Source organism: Aotus nancymaae, unplaced genomic scaffold (genome assembly GCF_030222135.1).
Source record: "Aotus nancymaae isolate 86718 unplaced genomic scaffold, 86718_ANA_hifiasm-v0.15.2.pri h1tg000077l, whole genome shotgun sequence".
Lineage (NCBI taxonomy): Eukaryota > Metazoa > Chordata > Mammalia > Primates > Aotidae > Aotus > Aotus nancymaae.
The window spans coordinates 16,624,427-16,644,425 of NW_026988492.1; the positions used below are offsets into that span (position 1 = coordinate 16,624,427).

A 19,999-nucleotide genomic window follows, 5' to 3' on the forward strand; every position below is an offset into this window, starting at 1 on the left:
ACAAACACAAAAGTAATTTTTTAAAAATTGGCTATTAGACTTTCTTTCACAATCACAGAGGTAAAAAACGATCTTAGTACTTTAAATAACATATATTGCAACCTGGAATATTGGATTACATAAATGTCAAGAAATTTGTTGAGCACGCTGCTCTATCAAATTCCAATAACAAGAAATTATAAAACTTCAGAATCTTGTAGCAGAAGAAATCAAAATTCCATACCTCAGTCACTGCTATGGAAAAGGTGAGGCAGGGCAGTGTGGTGAGGACCACACACATCATCAGAACAGGTCTCCTAGCAAAGGAGAAAAAATAAGCCAAAGCAATCATGGACAAGATCGACAGTTCCTCTTACATGTTGCTAACTCTGCAGTTCCTGTTCCATTCATCTACAGCTTTTCTAAGAAGCTGCTGCTTCCCTATTTCCATTTCCCAAATGTTTGAGTATGGCAAAGAGGAACACATGCAGAAACCAGAATGCTGCTTCTGGAACAAAGGGGTGAGAGATTTCCAAATAATTAGCAAACCACAAACTATTAAAAGCATCAAATCACAAGTCAAATGACATTCAACATTTTCATAATTCATTAATTAAAATCCTACCCAAGAGGTCAGGCTGTAGGGACAACTGAATAAATGAACAGCATGAATTTCAAGTTATATTATACCCCATGTTGGAAAATTTATTTTTCAAAAAGTACATTTAGAGATGATAAACTATTAGATACTGAAAGACCACTGAAAAACATTAAAAATTTTTTTACTGGAACCAAAAAAATAACATACATACATAAAAATGACATAATTTTTCAAACTTGATTTTGGACCACTTCTTAAACCTTACATGATCAACCAACCAAATAGCTATTGATACATAATATGTATAAAATAGTTTATCATATGACAGATAAAATTTAAATGTATGTTTAGCATCCTCAATTTCTGGGATGACAAAAGATATTTACTGAAAGATTTTCTACAAAGAAATATTTACCTTCTCTTTGCTTTGTTAATATGATGTTAATTCCATTTATATAATTATGTTTTCTACATTCAATAATTTGTTGAATGCTTTTAAATTATTAATTTCTCCACAGCCATAAAAAAGAATGAAATCATGTCCTTGGTAGCAACATGGCCGTAGCTAGGGGCCATTATCCTAAACGAATTGACTCAGAAACAGAAAGCCAAATACTGTATGTTCTCTTATAAGCAGGAGCTAAACGTTGGGTACTCGTGGACATAAAGATGGGAACAGATACTGGGAACCATGACAGAGGGGAGGGTGGAAAGGGGCCAGAGTTGCACAATTACCTCTTGGATTACTATTCTCACTACCTGGATGATGGGATCAATCACACCCCAGACCTTAGCATCATGCAACATACCAGTGTGACAAACGTGCACATGTACCCACTGCATCTAAAATAAAAGTTGAAATTATAAAGAATAAAATAATAATAAAACAACTTCTCTGTGATGCTGTCTTGCCTCCCCCATCCCAGCACCATCTTAGAAGTCCTAGGTTTAAATGTAAATTAGAAGATGAGATTGCCCCTGTCTCAAAGCCAGACGCAGTACAACCTGGCTAAGACTAGTTTGATGGAATTTTCAACTGGTAGCTCTGTCTGTTTGTCTGAGCCTAGATCCAAGTTCCTACAGCACTAAGTTCTCTAAGTAAGATTGGACAAACCACTCATAAAGTTCTCTTCTTCTCAACTTGACCTCTAAACAATGACAGTGACCAAGATTATTCCTGGGCCTGTTCTTTATCTATATAATCTTCTTGGATAATCTCATCTGTTCCCATTGCTTCAAATATCAATCATTTGCCCAGGACTCCACAATATATTCTGCTGTTTTTCCTGAACCCTGACTTGTCTACCCAACTGTTAGAGACTTCCACTTGGACGGCAAAGACGCAATTCAGACTTACCATGTCCAAACAGAACCCAAGTCCTCCTCCATACCTGTTCCAGCCCATCATCTAATCCTGTCTGATTTACTGCCAAAGTCCATTTCAAACCCATTTTCTGTCAACACCATAGTTCATCCACTGTCACCTCTCGTCTGCCATATTCCCTAACTGGTTTCCTGTTGGCACTTCTATTCTTGCCTAGCAACATTTTCTTCATGCTTTTTAAATGAAGCCATGCTTTTAAAATGTCAGACACATCATGTTACTGCTCCAATCATGAGGAACGGAAGGGGGTTACTGGTTAATGGGTACAGAGCTTTAGTTTTGCGAGATAAAAAGTCTCATGGATGGTGGTGGCAATAGTTAATAATGTGAATGTACTTAATGCCACTGAACTGTACCTTAAAATGATTAAGATGGTAAATTTTACATTATGTGTATTTTATCACAATTAAAAAAAACTTTGATGGACACACAATGTGATTAGAATAAAATTGAAACTTATTACACTAGTCTACGTGCTGTACATGATCTGGTTTCTCTTATTACTCCTACTCTTCTACATACAGGCAGGCGCACACACACACACACACACACACATGCACACACATGCACGTGTGCATATGAGTTGTATTCACAGCCCTTATAACTACCTAAAAATCTGCTGATTCTCTGTTTATTGTTTGTCATCTTCCCCTTTCCTCATCCCCTGAGGTAGTTCTGTGGAAGCAGGGACCTTCAATGACTTGTTTGCTACTTTATTTCCAGCATCTCGAATAGCGTTTCTGAATCATTTTTTGGGTGATGAAACTTCTGAAGAATCTAGTGAACTCGATGAACACTTCTCAGGACAACACTGCTAAATGAGTAAAATAAAATACACAGATTTTAAGAAAATAAATCAATTATCTTGAAATTATCCAAAGTTTTTAATTACCCAAAATCTTTTTTTAAAATTATATACAGTTTACAGTTTTTTTTTTAAGAATTGTGTAATAATCAAATTCTTTGTAAAGTTTGATGTAACAATATTATGTGTCTATCTATGAACACATTATCTTGTTTTATTTTCTTTGGAGCAGGCCAGGCCTAGTGGCTGAAGCCTGTAATTCCATCACTTTGGGAGACTAAGGTGGGTGGATTACTTATGCCCAGGAGTTTGAGACCAGCCTGGGCAACACAGCGAAACCTTGTCTCTAAAAAAACGAAAAAATACAAAAATTAGCCAGGTGTGGTGGCATGTACCTGTAGTCACAGCTACTTGGGAGGCTGAGGGAAAAGAATCCCTTGAACCCCAGAAGACAGAGGTTGCAGCAAGCCAAGATCATGCCATTGCACTCCTAGGTGACAGAGCCATATACTGAAGTCTCTCCTACAACTGTTGCGTGATATGAAAAGATCTGTGATATATGGCATAAAAAGCTCTATGTAATAAAGTTACAGGTCCTGCTAATACTACTGTGGTTTGCCACCAACATCCATATCAGAAAAGATTGGTAGTTTTCAATTAGAGGTTAATGAAAGAAACAATGTAAATTGTTTCTCATCCAAGTTCAAGAACTCCATGATGCTAGACAATGTCTGACACATAGTAGGAATTCAATAAATACTAAATGAATGGACTCATTCATAAATATATAACAACCAAAGTGTATGTTTTATTTAACTAGAAGATATGCTAACCTGTGTTTGAAAATCTTGACTTACTGCTAGGATATTCTTATAATATTTTTTTTTTTTTTTTTTTTTTTTGAGACAGACTCTCACTCTTTTGCCCCGGCTGGAGTGCAATGGCATGATCTCAGCTTACTGCAACCTCCGCCTCCTGGGTCCAAGTGATTTTCCTGCCTCAGCCTCCTGAGTAGTGGGATTACAGGCACACACCATCACACCTGGCTAATTTTTGTATTTTTAGTAGAGACGGGATTTCACCATGTTGGTCAGGCTGGTCTTGATCCACCCGCCTTGACCTCCCAAAGTGCTGGGATTACAGGTGTGAGCTGCCACACCTGGCTGGAAATGCTTATAATTTATTGAGTATTATAGATCAAATGGTGTCTCCAAAAAAGATACATTGAAATCCCAAACCCCAGTACTTCAGAATGTGATCTTATTTGGAAATAAGCTTCACAGAGATAATCAAGTTAAAATGAGATCATTAAGGTGAGTCCTAATCCAATATGACTGGTGTTCTTATACAAATGGAGAAATTTGGTGATAGAGTTGCAGAGGGAAGACTGTGAAGAAACCTAGGAAGTATACCATGTGATGAAAGCAAAAATCCGAGTGATGCATTTACAAGCCAGGAACCATCAAAGATTGCCAAAAAACCACCAGAAGCAAGGAGAAAGACATGGAACAAATTCTCTCTCATATCCATTTGAAGGAACCAATCCTGCTATCTTGATCTCTGTGTTTTAACCCCTGGAACTTTGAGGCAATAAATTTATGTTGCTTAAGCCATCCAGTCGGTAGTACTTCACTACGGAATTTCTAGGAAACTTACACTGATTTTGTGATTGGAATGTGGAATGCTGCTGTAACAAATGCCTAAAAGTGTACAAGAGGCTTTGGAATTGAGTGATGAGTAGAGACTGGGAGAGTTGTGAGATGTGTGACAGAAAAAGCCTAGATTGCCTTGAAGAGACTGTTGGTAGAAACACAGGTGTTAAAGGAGATTCTAGTAAGCGCTCAGAAAGCAAAGAGGAGGGTTATAGAGAAAGCTTTTAGCATCTTAGAGAACAGATATATTGTTATGAACAGAGTATTGCCAGAAATATGAATCCCAGGGTGCTTCTGGTGAGGTTGAAGATGGAAATGAGGAAAATATTATAGGAAACTGAAGGCAAGATGATCCTTTCTATGAAATGACAGAAAATTTGGCCGTACTGTGTTCTATTGGATACAAAGTAGGACTTGTAAGTAATAAACTCAGATACTTAGCTGAGGCTGTTTCTAAGAAAAGTGTTGAAGGCACAGTCTGGTTTCTTGCTGCTATTTATAATAAAATGTGAGTGAAGGAAGAGAGAGAAAATGAAACAGAAAATTTTAAGCCAAAAGGAGCTAGAACTTGAAAATTTGGCAAATTCTCAGGCTATCCATATTGCAAATGATAAGCATGTTCGGAAGAGAATATCAAGGTTACGGTTTGTGAATCCAGCCAACCATCTCAGGAGAAACACTGCTGGCTTGGACTGAAGGTGGCAGAGATAAGACGAAATGAAGAAATGCTGTTGTACTTCTAGGACTTTAGGGATGAAATGGGTTGATAAACCTATTTGGCTGCAAATGTGTTATCTTTTGAAAAAGGGAAAAATGACTTTGATAGTGGTTCCAAAGCCGGGGAGACTTGTGGCTCCAAACACAACCCCAGAGGTGCCCACCATGAATCCACAGGGCAGAGCCATGACCATCCAAGGCTGAGGGATTGGGGCTGCTACCCTCATAGGCCTGGATGATGAGCCCAGAGGAATCAGCATCAAGACACAGAGGATTATTTTTAAACCTTAAAAGCCAGTGGGATTTTTCTGCCTAGCTTTTGAACTCTTGAGGGACCCATGACTCCTCTTTCCCTTCCAATTTCTCCCTTTCAGAATGGTAACGTCTATGCTGCCCCACCACTGTATGTGAGAAGTAAGTAACTGTTTGTCTGGCTTCGCAGGTTTGCAGATGGAAAGAAACTCTGCCCCAGGAGGAATCATATCCCAAGTCTCACTTATAACTTGTTTGGATGATTTTGATGGAAGGTTTTGGGATTTTGAGTTGATGATGTGTAGCTGAGATTTGGGAATTAGAGTTGATGCTGGGACGATTAGGACTTTTGGAGATGTTGAGACGAATGAGTCTATTTTGCACACCAAAAGAACATTAATTTTGGGGGGTCAGAGAGTGAAATGCCATGGGTTGAATTGTATATCCCAAAACAGACATGTTTAAGTCCCAACCCCCAGTACCTCAAAATGTGACCTTATTTGTAAATACAGTCTTTTTTTTTTTTTTGAGATAGAGTCTTGCTCTGTTGCCTAGGCTGGAGTACAACAACACGATCTTGGCTCACTGCAACCTTTGCCTCCCAGGTTCTAGAGATTCTTCTGCCTCAGTCTCCCGAGCTGGGATTACGGGTGCTCGCCACCATGCCTGGCTAAGTTTTTTTCTTTTTATTTATTTATTTATTTATTTTTTAGTAGAGATGGGGTTTCACCATGTTGGTCAGACTGGTCTCGAACTCCTGACATCAGGTGATTCACCTGCCTCAGCCTCCCAAAGTCCTGGGATTACAGGTGTGAGCCACCATGCCCGGTGTAACTAGGGTCTTTATAGAGGTCATCGAGTGAAAATGGGGTGTAACGGGAGGCTCTGATCCAATATGACTGGTGTCCTTTTTAAAAGTGAAAATCTGAGGCCATGAGTGGTGGCTCACGCCTGTAATCCCAGGACTTTGGGAGGCTGAGGTTGGCAGATCACAAAGTCAAGACATCGAGACCATCCTGGCCAACACGGTGAAACCGCGTCTCTACTAAAATACAAAATTAGCTGGGTGTGGTGGTGAGTGCCTGTAATCCCAGCTACCTGGAGGGGCTGAGGCAGGAGAATCGCTTGAACCCGGAAGGTGGAGGTTGCAGAAAGCCAAGATCGCACCATTGCACTCCAGCCTGGTGACAGAGGGAGACTCAGTTTCAAAAAAAAAGTGGGGGTGGATCTGAAAACAGACATGCAGGTGGGTAAGACTAGGCGAGAACACATAGGAAGAATGCCATGTGAAGAAGAAGGCACAGATTAGAGTGAGACATCCATAGGCCAAGGAACACCAAAGATTGCCAGCAACCACCGGCAGCCAGGAGAGAGGCATGAGCAGAGCCTTCCTTACGTCTCTCGCAAGGAACCATCCTTGCCGTCACCTTGATCTTAGACTTCTAACCTCCAAACCTTTAGGTATTTCCGAATTTGAAACAAATTTCTGTGGTTTAAGCCACCAAGTTTGTGATACTTTGTTAGAGCAGTCCTAGGAAGCTAATATACAAGTAAGAGAATTTACATTAGAAATATCATAGACACTTATTTGAAAGACTATTCATGCTGAAAAGAATGCAAGTTTGCAACCATAGTACGACTGGCTAAAGGAAAGGACACGTGGGCGGGGTATAACTTCCACAGGAAAGACTGAGTTAGGGCACTGCCCGTAGCCCTCTGTGTGCATCTGTAATAAACTGGCAATGAGAAGGACCCTCCTAGAAATGAGACCCATTAGGGATGAACTAAATCAGCTCAGCCACATTAGGTAAAAAATTCCTGTGTGTGCAGTGAGCATCCTGGCCCTGAGAGTTCTCACAGAGGAAGCATGGTGGATGGAAAGCATCAGATGATAACTTGGGGAATGACTCTGCTCATAAATTATTTTACCTAACTCATGAAGTTAAGTTTCCCTGCCCATCTTTTAAGGCTCTCCAAAATCTAATCTTAACGTTCCAACACATGATAACACTGGGCTGTTAACCACAACTCAACGAGCTCCTATCATACCACAGGCCAAGCGCTACAGGAAAGAATTTTACATACAACAACTCCACACAACTTTCTGAGTGAGGTATCAACCCTATTTAACAGGTGATGAAACTGATGTTGAAGGCTGAATTAATTTGCCCAAGATCCCACGGCTAGGAAGTGAAAGATGAATTCAAATCCAGGTCTTTTGGATTCCAAAACTCGCGCTCCTAACCGCTCTGCAGTGCTGCCAACTCATGTCTCGCCACCTGCTCCTCTCTCAGCAAGTAGGTCTTTCCCCACCCCTTAAGTAATTCACTACATCAGCTTATTCCATGTACTCATCCTTCTCCTCTGGATGCCCTCCCACACCCATCTTTCCAAGCTCAGTGCAAATCAAGGTTTCCGTATGAGACTTTCTCTGACTACTCCAAAGCACAGTGTTTTTCTAATAAACCTGAGTCCATAAACCATGTGTACTGAAAAGCTGCTGAGTTCAAGGCACTGTGGTGAGCCGACGGGACAGGGAGGAAAGGGACGGGTAGGAAGGATGAATCAAAAAGGATATCTCCCTTTCTTGTTTTTTGAGACAGAGTCTCGCTCTGTCGCCCAGGCTGGAGTGCAGTGGCACCATCTCAGCTCACTGCAATCTCCACCTCCAGGGTTAAAGCAATTCTCGTGCCTCAACCTCCTGAGTAGCTGGGATTATAGGTGCCCACCACCACACCTGGCTAATTTTTGTATTTTTAGAAGAGACAGGGTTTCACTATATTGGCCAGGCTGGCCTTGAACTCCTGATCTCTTGATCCACCCACCTCGGCCTCCCACAGTGCTGCCATTACAGGCATGAGCCACCACATCTGGCAAGTTCTTTTTCTTTTTTCTTTTTTAATACAACAGGGTCTTGTTATGTTGATGAGGCTGGTTTCAAACTCATGGCCTCAAGTGATCCTCCCACCGCAGCCTCCCAACTAACGGAGACTACAGTCATGTACCACCATGCCCAGCTAATTTTTTAAAAAATTTTCTGTAGAGACAGGGTCTTGCTAGGTTGCCCAGGCTGGTCTCATACTCCTGGTCTCAAGCAATCCTCCTGCCTCAGCCTTCCAAAGTGGCCGGATTATAGGCGTGAGCCTCTGTGCCCAGTCAGCATTAAGCTTTGATGATGCTCTTCTCTGGATAATAAAGAACTTGTGGTGGGTCGTATAAAATTTAGTGATTTGTTGCATAGTGGTTTCTATCACTTTCTAGTTTTTTCATGTACAACTGTCCAGATTCCACAGTGGACTACAGAGTCCCTGAGGATGGAGGCAGTCCCTGAGAACGAAGGCATGCACCTGCAGTAGCCTGGAAATAATGCTGGCTAACATGAGGAATTCACATAGGGAGGCTGGACATGGTGGCTCATGTCTATAATCCAAGCACTTTGGGAGGTCGAGGCAGGTGGATTGCTTGAGTTCAGGAGTTTGAGACCAACCTGGGCAATGTAGCAAGATCCTGTCTCTACAGGAAATTAATAAATCAGTCAGGTGTGGTGGTGCACACCTGCAGTCCTCAGGTGGCTGAGGTGGGAGGATCACTTGAGCCTGGGAGGTTGAGGCTACAGTGAGCTATGATCAGGCCACTGCACTCCAACCCAAATGACAGAGCAAGACCCTTTCTCAACAAAAACCTAAATATATATATATGCATACACACACACACACACACACACACACAGAGATAGGTACATTTATACCCATTTAAACAAACCCATAGAGTTGACTCATGGATCACTGTTAACCTGGAGGATTTCTAGTAAAACTAGGAGATTTAGTCAATCATACACTGTGTTATGAAATAGGTGACATGGTTGCAATTGAAGCCAATAGCATTATATCAATACCTGAAGTCAGTAGCTGCATCTAGAGGACATTAGTGTGCCAGTGAGACAATATCCAGGCATTAAAAATCCAGCCAGCATCCCAAGGAGACTTTCAAAAGAGTAAAAAGTCCAGAAATCATGGGATAGGAAGGGCCAATGGAACTCTGCCCACTGGAAAAGAGAAAACTTAGCAGACCGAGACGTGGCGTGTCTGAGATGGCAGAATGATGCCACTGCCTTCAAATGTTGGAAAAGTTTGATGCAGATACATAAGCTCAGAGAACTCATCCCTGGAGACACAGTTTGGGGAGTTGTCATCATACAAGTGGCAGTTTACATTACGTGACCTGATGGGAGTGCTCAAAATGCAATAGAAATGAGGACCTAAGCAGCGATGCACAAAGCTCCCGGCCACGGTCAAATTTTACTAGTTTATAAAGAAAGGGCAGGGGAAGTGAAGTCTACACAGCGGATGGGAAAGAGAGTTACATAGTGATAGGTTTTGTTTCAACATAAGGGAATAAGTTCTACTAATTAAAGCCACAGAAAGTAGTGAGTTCTCTGTAGCATCAGAGGTAGGCTCTCATCTATTTGCATTGTGAGAAATCATTTTGTAGATGAACACTAATGGTTTGCCCAGTTCCAGGATGCAGTGAAATAATGTTAGCATTTGATTTAAAAGCAAGGGGAAGAGGAGATTTTTAAGGGGTGGGGCTGAAGTACAGAAAACTTTCTTTTTTTTGAGACAGAGTCTTACTCTGTCACCCAGGCTGGAGTGCACTGGGGTGATCTGGGCTCACTGGGAACTTTGTCTCCCAGGTTCAAGTGATTCTCCTGCCTCAGCCTCCTGAGTAGCTGGGACTATAAGCACGAGCCACCATACTTGACTAATTTTTGTATTTTTAGTAGATACAGGGTTCCATCATGTTGGCCAGGCTGGTTTCCACCTCCTGACCTCAAGTGATCCACCCGCCTTGGCCTCCCAAAGTGCTGGGATTACAGGTGTGAGCCACTGAGCCTGCCCCAGAAAACTTTTTTTTAAGAAGAGGATTACCCTATTGACACGAACTGGGAGGGAATGATGGGAGAAAAGCAAAAAGCAAGAAGACCAGTGAGTGAAGGCTGCCAGAGCCCAAGCGTTAGTTAATGAAACAGTCTTCATTTTTCCTTGAATAAAAATAATCAGGACGAATCAGGTCTGACACTGGATTTAAATATATGAAAATATGAAGGAACCACATCAGAAACTCAAGCTTCGATGGTCTGGAAATGAGGGCCTAATTGGGATGAGAGAAACAGTCATGGAAAACAAGAAGCTGATGCAAGAGAGATGAAGAGAAAGAATTGCCAGAATGTGGTGACTTCTTGCATAGGATGAGGAGAGAAAATAAAAAGTAAATACATTCGTGCTGGTTTACTGGGTGATATGATTTGGCTGGGTCCCCACCCAAATCTCATCTTGAACTGTAGCTCCCAGAATCCCACATGTCATGGGAGGGACCTAGTGGGAGGTAGCTGAATCACAGGGGCGGGTCTTTCCCATGCTGTTTTCATGATAATGAACAAGTCTCATGGATCTGATGGTTTCATAAAGGGGAGCTCCCCTGAACATGCTCTCTTGCCTGCCGCCATGTAAGACGTGACTTTGCTCCTCATTTGCCTTCAGCCATGATTGTGAGGCCTCCCCAGTGATGTGGAACTGTGAGTCCATCGAACCTCTTTCCTTTATAAATTACCCAGTCTCAGGTATGTGTTTATTAGCAGAATGAGAACAGACTAATACACAGGGCATAGTAGGGCAAGGAAGATAAAGTCTACAGTCAACTATGACAAAATTACAGATCCTTTTAATGTATAATGCCCAAGACCAAACTGTAAAGGAAACACTGATAGCTTAAACTACATGAAAATTAAGCATTCTCTATATCAAAAACACCAAAGTAAAATTAAAAGACTGATGATAACCCTGAAATACATGCTACATCAAATTCAACATCCTTAATGCTTGATGATATTGTACAATTAAAACAAATCAACATTCTTCATGTTCATAGAACTCATAAATCAATAGCAAAAAAAATGGACATACCAACAGAAAAAGATCAAGGACAAAAATATATGATTTTTAGAAAATACAAATAGCCAATAAATCTAAAAGAAAATGTTAAACATGACAGATAGTAGATTCACTAAGAGAAACTGGAGGCCAGGCATGGTGGCTCACACCTGTAGTCCCAGCACTTTGGGAGGCCGAGGTGGGCGGATCATGAGGTCAGGAGATCGATCGAGACTATCAGGAGATCAGCTAACATGGTGAAACCCCATCTCTACTAAAATACAAAACAAACAAACAAAAAAGCCAGATGTGGTGGTGCACACCTTTAGTCCCAGCTACTTAGGTGGCTGAGGCAGGGGAATTCCTCGAAGCCAGGAGGCGGAGGTTACAGTGAGCAAAGATCATGCCACTGCACTCCAGCCTGACTACAGAGCGAGACTCCGTCTAAAAAATAAAATAAAATAAATAGAAAAGAAAAGAAAGAGCAACTGGAATGTTCTGAGAAGTAACTGCTAAGCAGCAGTGTTTAGTTAATGGGGTCTTACCAATTAACCATCTCTCAGAGGTGCTGAAAAGTGAGATCCACTTCCGTCAGGTTAGCCCGTGTGTCCAGCAGAGCACAGATGTCACAGTGCTGTGTGTTTCAGGTGCGGGGACAATCGCGGAGCAGTAAGGGGCTCAAGACTCCCTTGGGGAAGCCTTGGCTCAACTATTCACTGGCTCTGTGATCTTCAAACCCCTCTGCCTCGATTTCCTCATTTGTAAAGTGGAGACTACCATTGTTCTTGACTATCCAGATTAGGAAATCAACTAAGATAATACAAACATTGTGTTTAAAATGATGCTTGGTACATAGTAATTGCTCAATAAATACTTGCTCTTACTTTACTACAACTACAACAGCTACTACTACCATGATCACCACCACCATTGCCTGAAGCATATCAACAGCAAAATCTCATGGAATATGTTAAAAACTTAAGCCAAGTAAAATGTTGCCAGAATGTTAGGGTCTTTCAAACTTGCCTTGCCCAGGATTCCTGGTAAGTTCATGGTCTAAAGCAACTGTACTCCAAAGGACTCAAAAGAACATCCAAAACTGACCAGGCATGGTGGCTCACACCTGTAATCACAGCACTTTGGGAAGCCGAGCCAGGCGGATCACAAGGTCAGGAGTTCGAGACCAGCTTTGCCAATATGGTGAAACCCTAATTCTATTTAAAAAAACACAAAAATTACCCAGGCATGGAGGTGCATGCCCGTAATCCCAGCTAATTGGGAGGGTGAGGCAGAAGAATCGCTTGAACCCAGGAGACAGAGGTTGCAGTGAGCCGAGATCATGCCACTGCACTCCAGCCTAGGCGACAGAGCGAGACTCCATCTCAAAAAACAAAAAAAGAATATCCAAAATATAGCTCTAGGTCCCAAGGCAGTCTGGGAATCTCCACAAATACTCTAGGACTATCCTGCCACCAATGTACCTTCTCAATGAAGATCTGCCCCAGTTTCAGGCTAGCCTCGTAACTCAATGGTATCACACATCTACTGATATTCCAGGAAGAGAGTTCTCTTATTTCCTGGAATACACAGTTTGATGTGTATATAAATAGCTTTCTTCATTCCCCCGAGCATCTCCCTTGTGGATTATGAATTCTGGAAGGCATCCCTAGAATGGAGCCATAATTCCAGGAAAATCAGGAAGTGTTAACAGGAGTAGAGGAAGGTACTGGATTAAAGTTCAGACTCCAGCACCGATTTAGTGTATGTTTCAAGCTCTCTGAAATTGTTTCCTCCCTTATAAAATGGGAATTACATCTACTTGGTCAATTTCACAACACTGGCATGTAGGTCTAGTGAGAAAATGAAATGAAAAATGTAACAAAATAAAACGTAAATATAACATAAAATAAAACGTAATAACTCAATGCAAAATATGTCTAAGATGCTAATCATCTCACCATGTTGGTGTTCATTCTTCTCCAAGAATAAAAGAAACCTACAAAATTCTCCAAAATCAAGGATATTACTGACAACATCTATTTTCCTTCTGTTTTACTATCACTTCTACCACTTTTTAGAGTCATTCTGAAGATTAAACATGAGAACATTTTTAATGAAAATAGTAACTTCCGTCTGAGGTCATAACACTTAATTCATTGGGTGATTACTACAGACCAGGGACAATGCTAGGAACTTTATATACATGATCTTAGGAAGTTTCTTAAAACAACACTCTAAGAAAGAAAGTAAGTTGTCTCTGTTGTGCTCATGAAAGAATTAAGGCTCAAAGAATTCAAATAACACACATAAGTTCTCAGTCAATGTCAAAGCTAGGATTTGAATCCAGGCTAGCTTTCTTTTACATATATTCCTGGGACACACCCTTTACTGACTAATGACTCACTCTCTCCTGAAGACCTGTCTTACGGGGCTCATGACACCAGCCTGGACCTTCAGGGAAGCTCTCAGATAAGTCTCATCAACATTAAATCATGAATGTTCAGGATCTATGAAATTTCACATAAACAACTATTTGACTATTCCTCAAAAATAATTCATATGCTCAATCCTTATTTTCCCTAGTAGCAATTATTTTTGCTTCATCATCATGTAGCGACCAAGATATGACACCCTGTGTACTACCCCATTTATTGTAATAGCCAAATACATGTCTGGAAGAAATGTATGTTAATGACATTAAAAGCATCGCATTTTTCTGGCTGGGCACGATGTCTCACGCTTGTAATCCCAGCATTTTGGGAGACCAAGGTGGGTGGATCACTTGAGGTCAGGAGTTGGAGACCAGCCTGGCCAACATAGTGAAACCGTCTCTACTAAAAATACAAAAATTAGCAGGGCATGGTGGCACAAGCCTGCAATCCCAGCTACTTGAGAGCCTGAGACAAGAGAATGCCTTGAACCCTGGAGGCAAAGGTTGCAGTGAGCCGAGATCGTGCCACTGCACTCCAGCCTGGGCAACAGAGCGAGGCTCCATCTCAAAAAAGAACCAAAAAACAACAAACAAAACACATTGTATTTTTCTTGAAACACACTTGGCATTCAAAGTCAGAAAGAATAAAGGAAAAGAAACTTGCATGCCATAGAGGAAATTGCATGGAATCAGACAGACCCAGGCTCACAAATCCTAGCTCCCCCATTACCTAGCTTTCTTTATTCTTTATTCTTTTTTTTTTTTTTTTTTTTTGAGACAGGGTTTTGCTCTGTCAACCAGGCTAGAGTACAGTGGCATGATCACAACACACTGCAGCCTTGATCTCCAGGGCTCAAATGATTCTCCCCCTTTAGCTCCCGGAGTAGCTGAGACTACAGGCACATATCACCATGCCTGGCTAATTTTTTAATTTTTTTGTAGAGACAGGGTCTCACTATGTTGCCTAGGCTGGTCTTGAACTCATGCACTCAAACGATCCTCCCATCTCAGCCTCTCAAAGTCTTAGGATCACAGGCGTGAGCTACCATGCCTGGCTCCACTTGCCAGCTTTATCAGTTGACAGAGTTCATTACTTTAAGTTTCAGTTTCTTTGTCTATAAAATGAGAACACTAGCATCTACGCTTTACTGAGTTGTAAAGCTTATATTCAGTAGTACAGAAGGTGTAAAGTTCCTCTAACAGTTCTCAGTAGCTATTGCTTCTCTTCTGTGCCAGTAAAAGATAACTATATGATAATGCTCATGAAATTGGCCAGGAAGAAACAGTTTCAGTTTCACTGAAATTACAGATAACCTGTTCACTGTCTATTTAAAACACATGTGGCCAGGCACACCCGCAAACAGAAACTAAAGACTGGGAAGTCTATTTCCCAAAAGAAATCACTGAGAGATGTAGCTATGACAACCCAAAACACTTTAGCACAGGGGAGGTGCCTGGGCCAGATGTAGAAAACAAAATCTGAGCAGACACCAAAGGTTACCGGTATACCACATGCACTAAAACCAGAAACGAAAGCCTTAATCTCAATTGCCCCAGGAGATTGGGACCTTGTCCTTCAGAGAGGCAGTTTAGGATAGTGGCTAGAGATACCCATTATGGAGTCAGACTTAGGTCCAAAGTCTGGCTCTTCCACTCTCTCTAGTTCACTGACTTGGGGACAGTTGTTGAACCTCTCTAATCAGCAGTTTTCTCTTGGGAATAATAACAATAAACTTACAAAAATTCCACTTTAGGCCAGGCACAGTGGTTTATGCCTATAATCCCGGCAATTTGGGAGGCCGAGGTGAGCAGATCACCTGAGGTCAGGAGTTCGAGGTCAGCCTGGCCAACATGGCGAAAACCCATATCTATTAAAAATACAAAAATCAGGCGGGTGTGGTCATGCACACCTGTAATCCCAGCTACTCAGAAAACTGAGGCGAGAGAATTGTTTGAACCTGGGGGGCAGAGGTTACAGTGAGCCAAGATCTCTCCACTGTGCTCCAGACTAGGTGACAGAGCTAGACTCCTTTTCAAAAAAAAAAAAAAATCTACTTTATGAGGTGAAGTATATGTTTCTCTCTCTTTTTGTTTTTCAGAGACGGGGTCTCACTCTGTCACTCATGCTGGAGCAGTGGTGCAATCACAGATCACTGCAAGCTCAAACTCCTGGGCTCAAGCCATCCTCTTGAATAGCCAGGACTACAGGCACGTACCACCACACCCTGCCGATTTTGTAATGTTTTGTAGAGATGAGGTCTCACTACGTTGCCCTGGCTGGTCTCTAACTCCGGGCTTGAATCAGTCCTCCCAGCTTGGCCTCCCAAAGCGTGGGGATTACAGGTGTGAGCCACTGCACCCGGCCTAAGAAGTACATATTTCTGTACCACCTCAGATCAGTACTTACATGGCATATAATCAACGATCTGTAAAAAATGAATTACAATAGCCTAATAATAATAACAGTAAGTTACATGGGAAGGTTTGTTGCCTAAATGACATTCAGAATCTAGTCCCAGGATGTGAGTCAATGTGAACACCAAAAAACAAAACACGAAAAACCCAAGAGCTTTTTCCTGGGCAGTGGTGGGCCAGTTTTCCATTGGTTTATTTCTGTTGTCATTTAAACCTTCCACCATTCCCTCAAAATTCCAAACCAGCCAGGAGTCTTGGATGGTCAAAGCCACTCCTACAGGGTGTGAGAGGTGCAGGGCCCAGTCGGCTCCCAGCTACCCCTTAGGTGATCCTGGGGCTCTGGTTAAGGTCTGGGAAGCCTCTAAACCCTACTGATAAAAGCAGTGCCAACAACAAAATGCTTTATTTCCAGAAATCCCTTAAGACCCCTGCTCCCGGGGAAATAATAGTCTTCTGGCGTGGTTCACAGGAGGGGCCACATCCAGGATCTGTAGCTAAAGAGGGCGTCATGAATTTCACGTGACAGCTCACCGTCAGCATCCTCCCAACTGCGGTGATGGTATTTCTAGCTCTAGTGCAGCGCCTATTATTTGTACATTTCTGCCGGTGTGTATGTGCAAGTTCCCAGTAATTCACATGTGATGTTCACATGTGATCTATGTTGTTCACTTCCAAAATAAAACATCGGCAGGGCACAGTGGCTCACACCTGTAATCCCAATGCTTTGGGAGGCCAAGGCAGGTGGATCACCTGAGGTCAGGAGTTCAAGCCCAGCCTCGCCAATATGGTGAAACCCTGTCGCTACTAAAAATACAAAAAAAAAAAAAAAAAAAAAAATTAGCCAGGAGTGGTGGCAGGTGCCTGTAATCCTAGCTACTCAGGAGGCTGAGGCAGGCGAATCACTTAAACCCGGGAGGCAAAAGTTGCAGTGAGCCGAGATCGCACTACCATGCTCCAGCTTGAACAAGAGTGAACTCTGTCTCAAATAAATAAAATAAAATAAAATAAAATAAAATATCAGTATGCAAGAAAAATTAACTTATCAAAGAAAACAGAGAGGTCCCAGATGAGTAAGAATCAGATGTAAAGCTCTAAAAGGAAAAATACATTAATATCAGAGACTCTCTGTTTGATGCCTTAATATGGATCAGTAGAGCCATCAGCTAAGCTGCTAGTTAAATCAACAATAAATACTGATTTAATTAAAATATCTCTATATTGTTATCGAAGTACTTTCCTCTCCTACAAGGGTAATAGAATTTACCAACATAGTAAATTATTTATTTTTAAAGTCTAAGTAGGCCAGCTTTGGTGGCTCACGCCTGTAATCTCAGCACTTTGGGAGGCCAAGACGGGTGGATTGTTTGAGACCAGCCTGAGCAACATGGCAAAACTTCACCTTTACAAAAACACAAACAAATTAGCCGGGTATGGCGGTGCACACCTGTAGTCCCAGCTACTCAGGAGGCTGAGGTGGGAGGATCACCTGAGCCCACTGAGGAGGTCGAGGCTGCAGTGAGCAATGATCATACCACTGCACTCCAGCCTGGGCAATAGAGCCACATCCTGTCTCAAAATAAATAAATAAGTAAATAAAAAATCTAAAGGAACAGTTGTTTTAAGAAAACTTAGTTAATGGTCAAAGTATGCCTTAGGCCTCCAAAACGCAATGTAAATAATTAAAAGTAGACATTACTTTCAGTTTTATGCAAAATTAAAATTCTACATTATCATCTTGTGACGATGACTTGTATAAGCTGACTGTGATAAGTTTATACAGTATAGTGTACAGGAGAATTAGGTCCAACACTTACTACTTAGGGCAGCATGAACCGGCACCAACTCCAGTCTTACTAGCCCATCTCCTGTGTTATTATCACTCAGTATAAATGACTGTAGAAAAATAATAGAAGATACCATAATATCCATACATTTACAGAAGCAGTAATTGTAACCTTCCATCGATCTCTCATTATATACTTATGCTCTGCTCACCTCCTTACCCATAGTACATTAGAACATCTCTTTCAGGAATGCTTATACACTGTTAATGGGAGTCTAAATTAGTTTAGCCATTGCGGAAGACAGTGTGGTGATTCCTCAAAGACCTAAAGACAGAAATACCATTTGACCCAGCAATCCCAATAGTGGGTGTATACCCAAAAGAACAGAAATCATTCTATTACACAGACACATGCACCTGTATGTTCGTTGAAGTACTATTCACAGTAGCAAAGACATGAAATCAACCTAAATGTCTATCAGTGATAGACCAGATAAGGAAAATGTGGTATATATGCTCCATAGAATACTATGCAACCATGAAAAAGAATGAGATCATGTCCTTTGCAGGGACACAGATGTCCTTAATACCTGGGAGATGAAATAATCTGTACATCAAACCCCCATGACACAAGTTAACCTATGTAACAAACCTGGGCTTATACCTCCAAACTTAAAAGTTAAAACAAACAACAAACGAACGTATCTGAAAGCATCACTGGGATTCCCTGCTAAAGAACTCTTTCACGGGCCGGGAACGGTGGCTCACTCCTGTAATCCTAGCACTTTGGGAGGCAGAGGAGGGTGGATTATTTGAGGTCAGGAGTTCGAGACCAGCCTGGCCAACATGGAAACCCCGTCTCTACTAAAACTACAAAAATTAGCTGGGCATGGTGGTTCAACCCCGTTAAATAATCTGTACAACAAACGCCCATGACACAAGTTAACCTATGTAACAAACCTGCGCTTATACCACTTAACTTAAAAGATTAAAAAAACAACAAATGGCCGGGCATGGTGGCTCAGCCTATAATCCCAGCACTTTGGGAGGCCAAGGCAGGCAGATCACGAAGTCAGGAGTTCAAGACCAGTTTACTAAAAATACAAAAATTAGCCAGGCATGGTGGCTCATGCCTGTAATCCCAGCTACTTGGGAGGCTGAGGCAGGAGGATCACTTAAACCCGGGAGGCAGGGGTTGCAGTGAGCCAAGATTGGGCCACTGCACTCCAGCCTGGGCGACAGAGCAAGACTCCATATTGAAAAAGAAAATTCTTTTACTTACCATCCTTTGATCTTTTTGTAAAGATAACGTTTCTTATGCAGGAGAACTTTTACAGGAACCCATATCAGTAGAGTCACCAACGCAACATAGGCAATAGCACAGGAGACAATCAGCCAGTAGTGCGTGTTCTCGGATCTGGCCCTTGTTCCTTGGTAGGCGGTGGCAAACTGTTCCATGATCACAAGCGTAGGGACAGAGAAAGCAGCAAATTCTAGGAGCTCAAAAACCACAAACTTAATGAGCCTTCCAGAAGCCATCCCGAGGAAAAGCAAGCTGCCACGGACCTGGGACTCTCTCTCTGACTATGGGCAGCATACGGATCTGCAGATACTGAACTGGGATCAAGTTCCTTGTCCTCGACTCGCTAACCAGTGACTTTTTATTCTTTTATTGACCCTCATATGGTTCAATAATCTCCTAACTTAACAACCGTGATCTCTTAAAGGAACAGGACTGTTGTGGAAGTGATCACTCAATGTATTTGCACTTCCATTATTAGAAGTCAGATGAACTCTAGAGCATGCCTGGGAGCATCAGTAAAAGCAGGGTTTTAAAAATGTATTTATTGCTAATGTTAGCACAAAACCATTTGTGTAATAGTCAACTCTTGCTAAGTAAAACTGCTGGAAAAATATAATTTTAGAGTTAAAGGGGAATAGATAGAATCAAATCCTCTATTTTTACTTAAAAGCATATTCAGGCAAAGAGAGATACTCAAACCTAAGTCTTCATCTTGGAAAACTACCCCTCCCTTTCAACTGCTTGAAA

General features: G+C 41.7%; 1 protein-coding gene across 3 annotated transcripts in view; it reads right to left on the reverse strand.

The window, feature by feature from the left end:
• Nucleotides 1-19,613, reverse strand: part of TMEM236 (transmembrane protein 236) — a 54,634-nt gene extending 35,021 nt beyond the window's left edge. For all 3 annotated transcript variants that reach the window (XR_010339487.1, XM_064368392.1, XM_012465448.3), the window contains exons 1-2: nt 19,232-19,613; nt 224-296 (exon numbers count right to left, since the gene is read on the reverse strand). Coding sequence is in view for 2 of the 3 variants with exons in the window: in XM_064368392.1 (XP_064224462.1) it covers nt 224-296; nt 19,232-19,488 (330 nt within the window). In the remaining variant the exon portion in view is untranslated. The remainder of the gene's footprint in view (nt 1-223; nt 297-19,231) is intronic.
• Nucleotides 19,614-19,999: the final 386 nt, after the last annotated feature.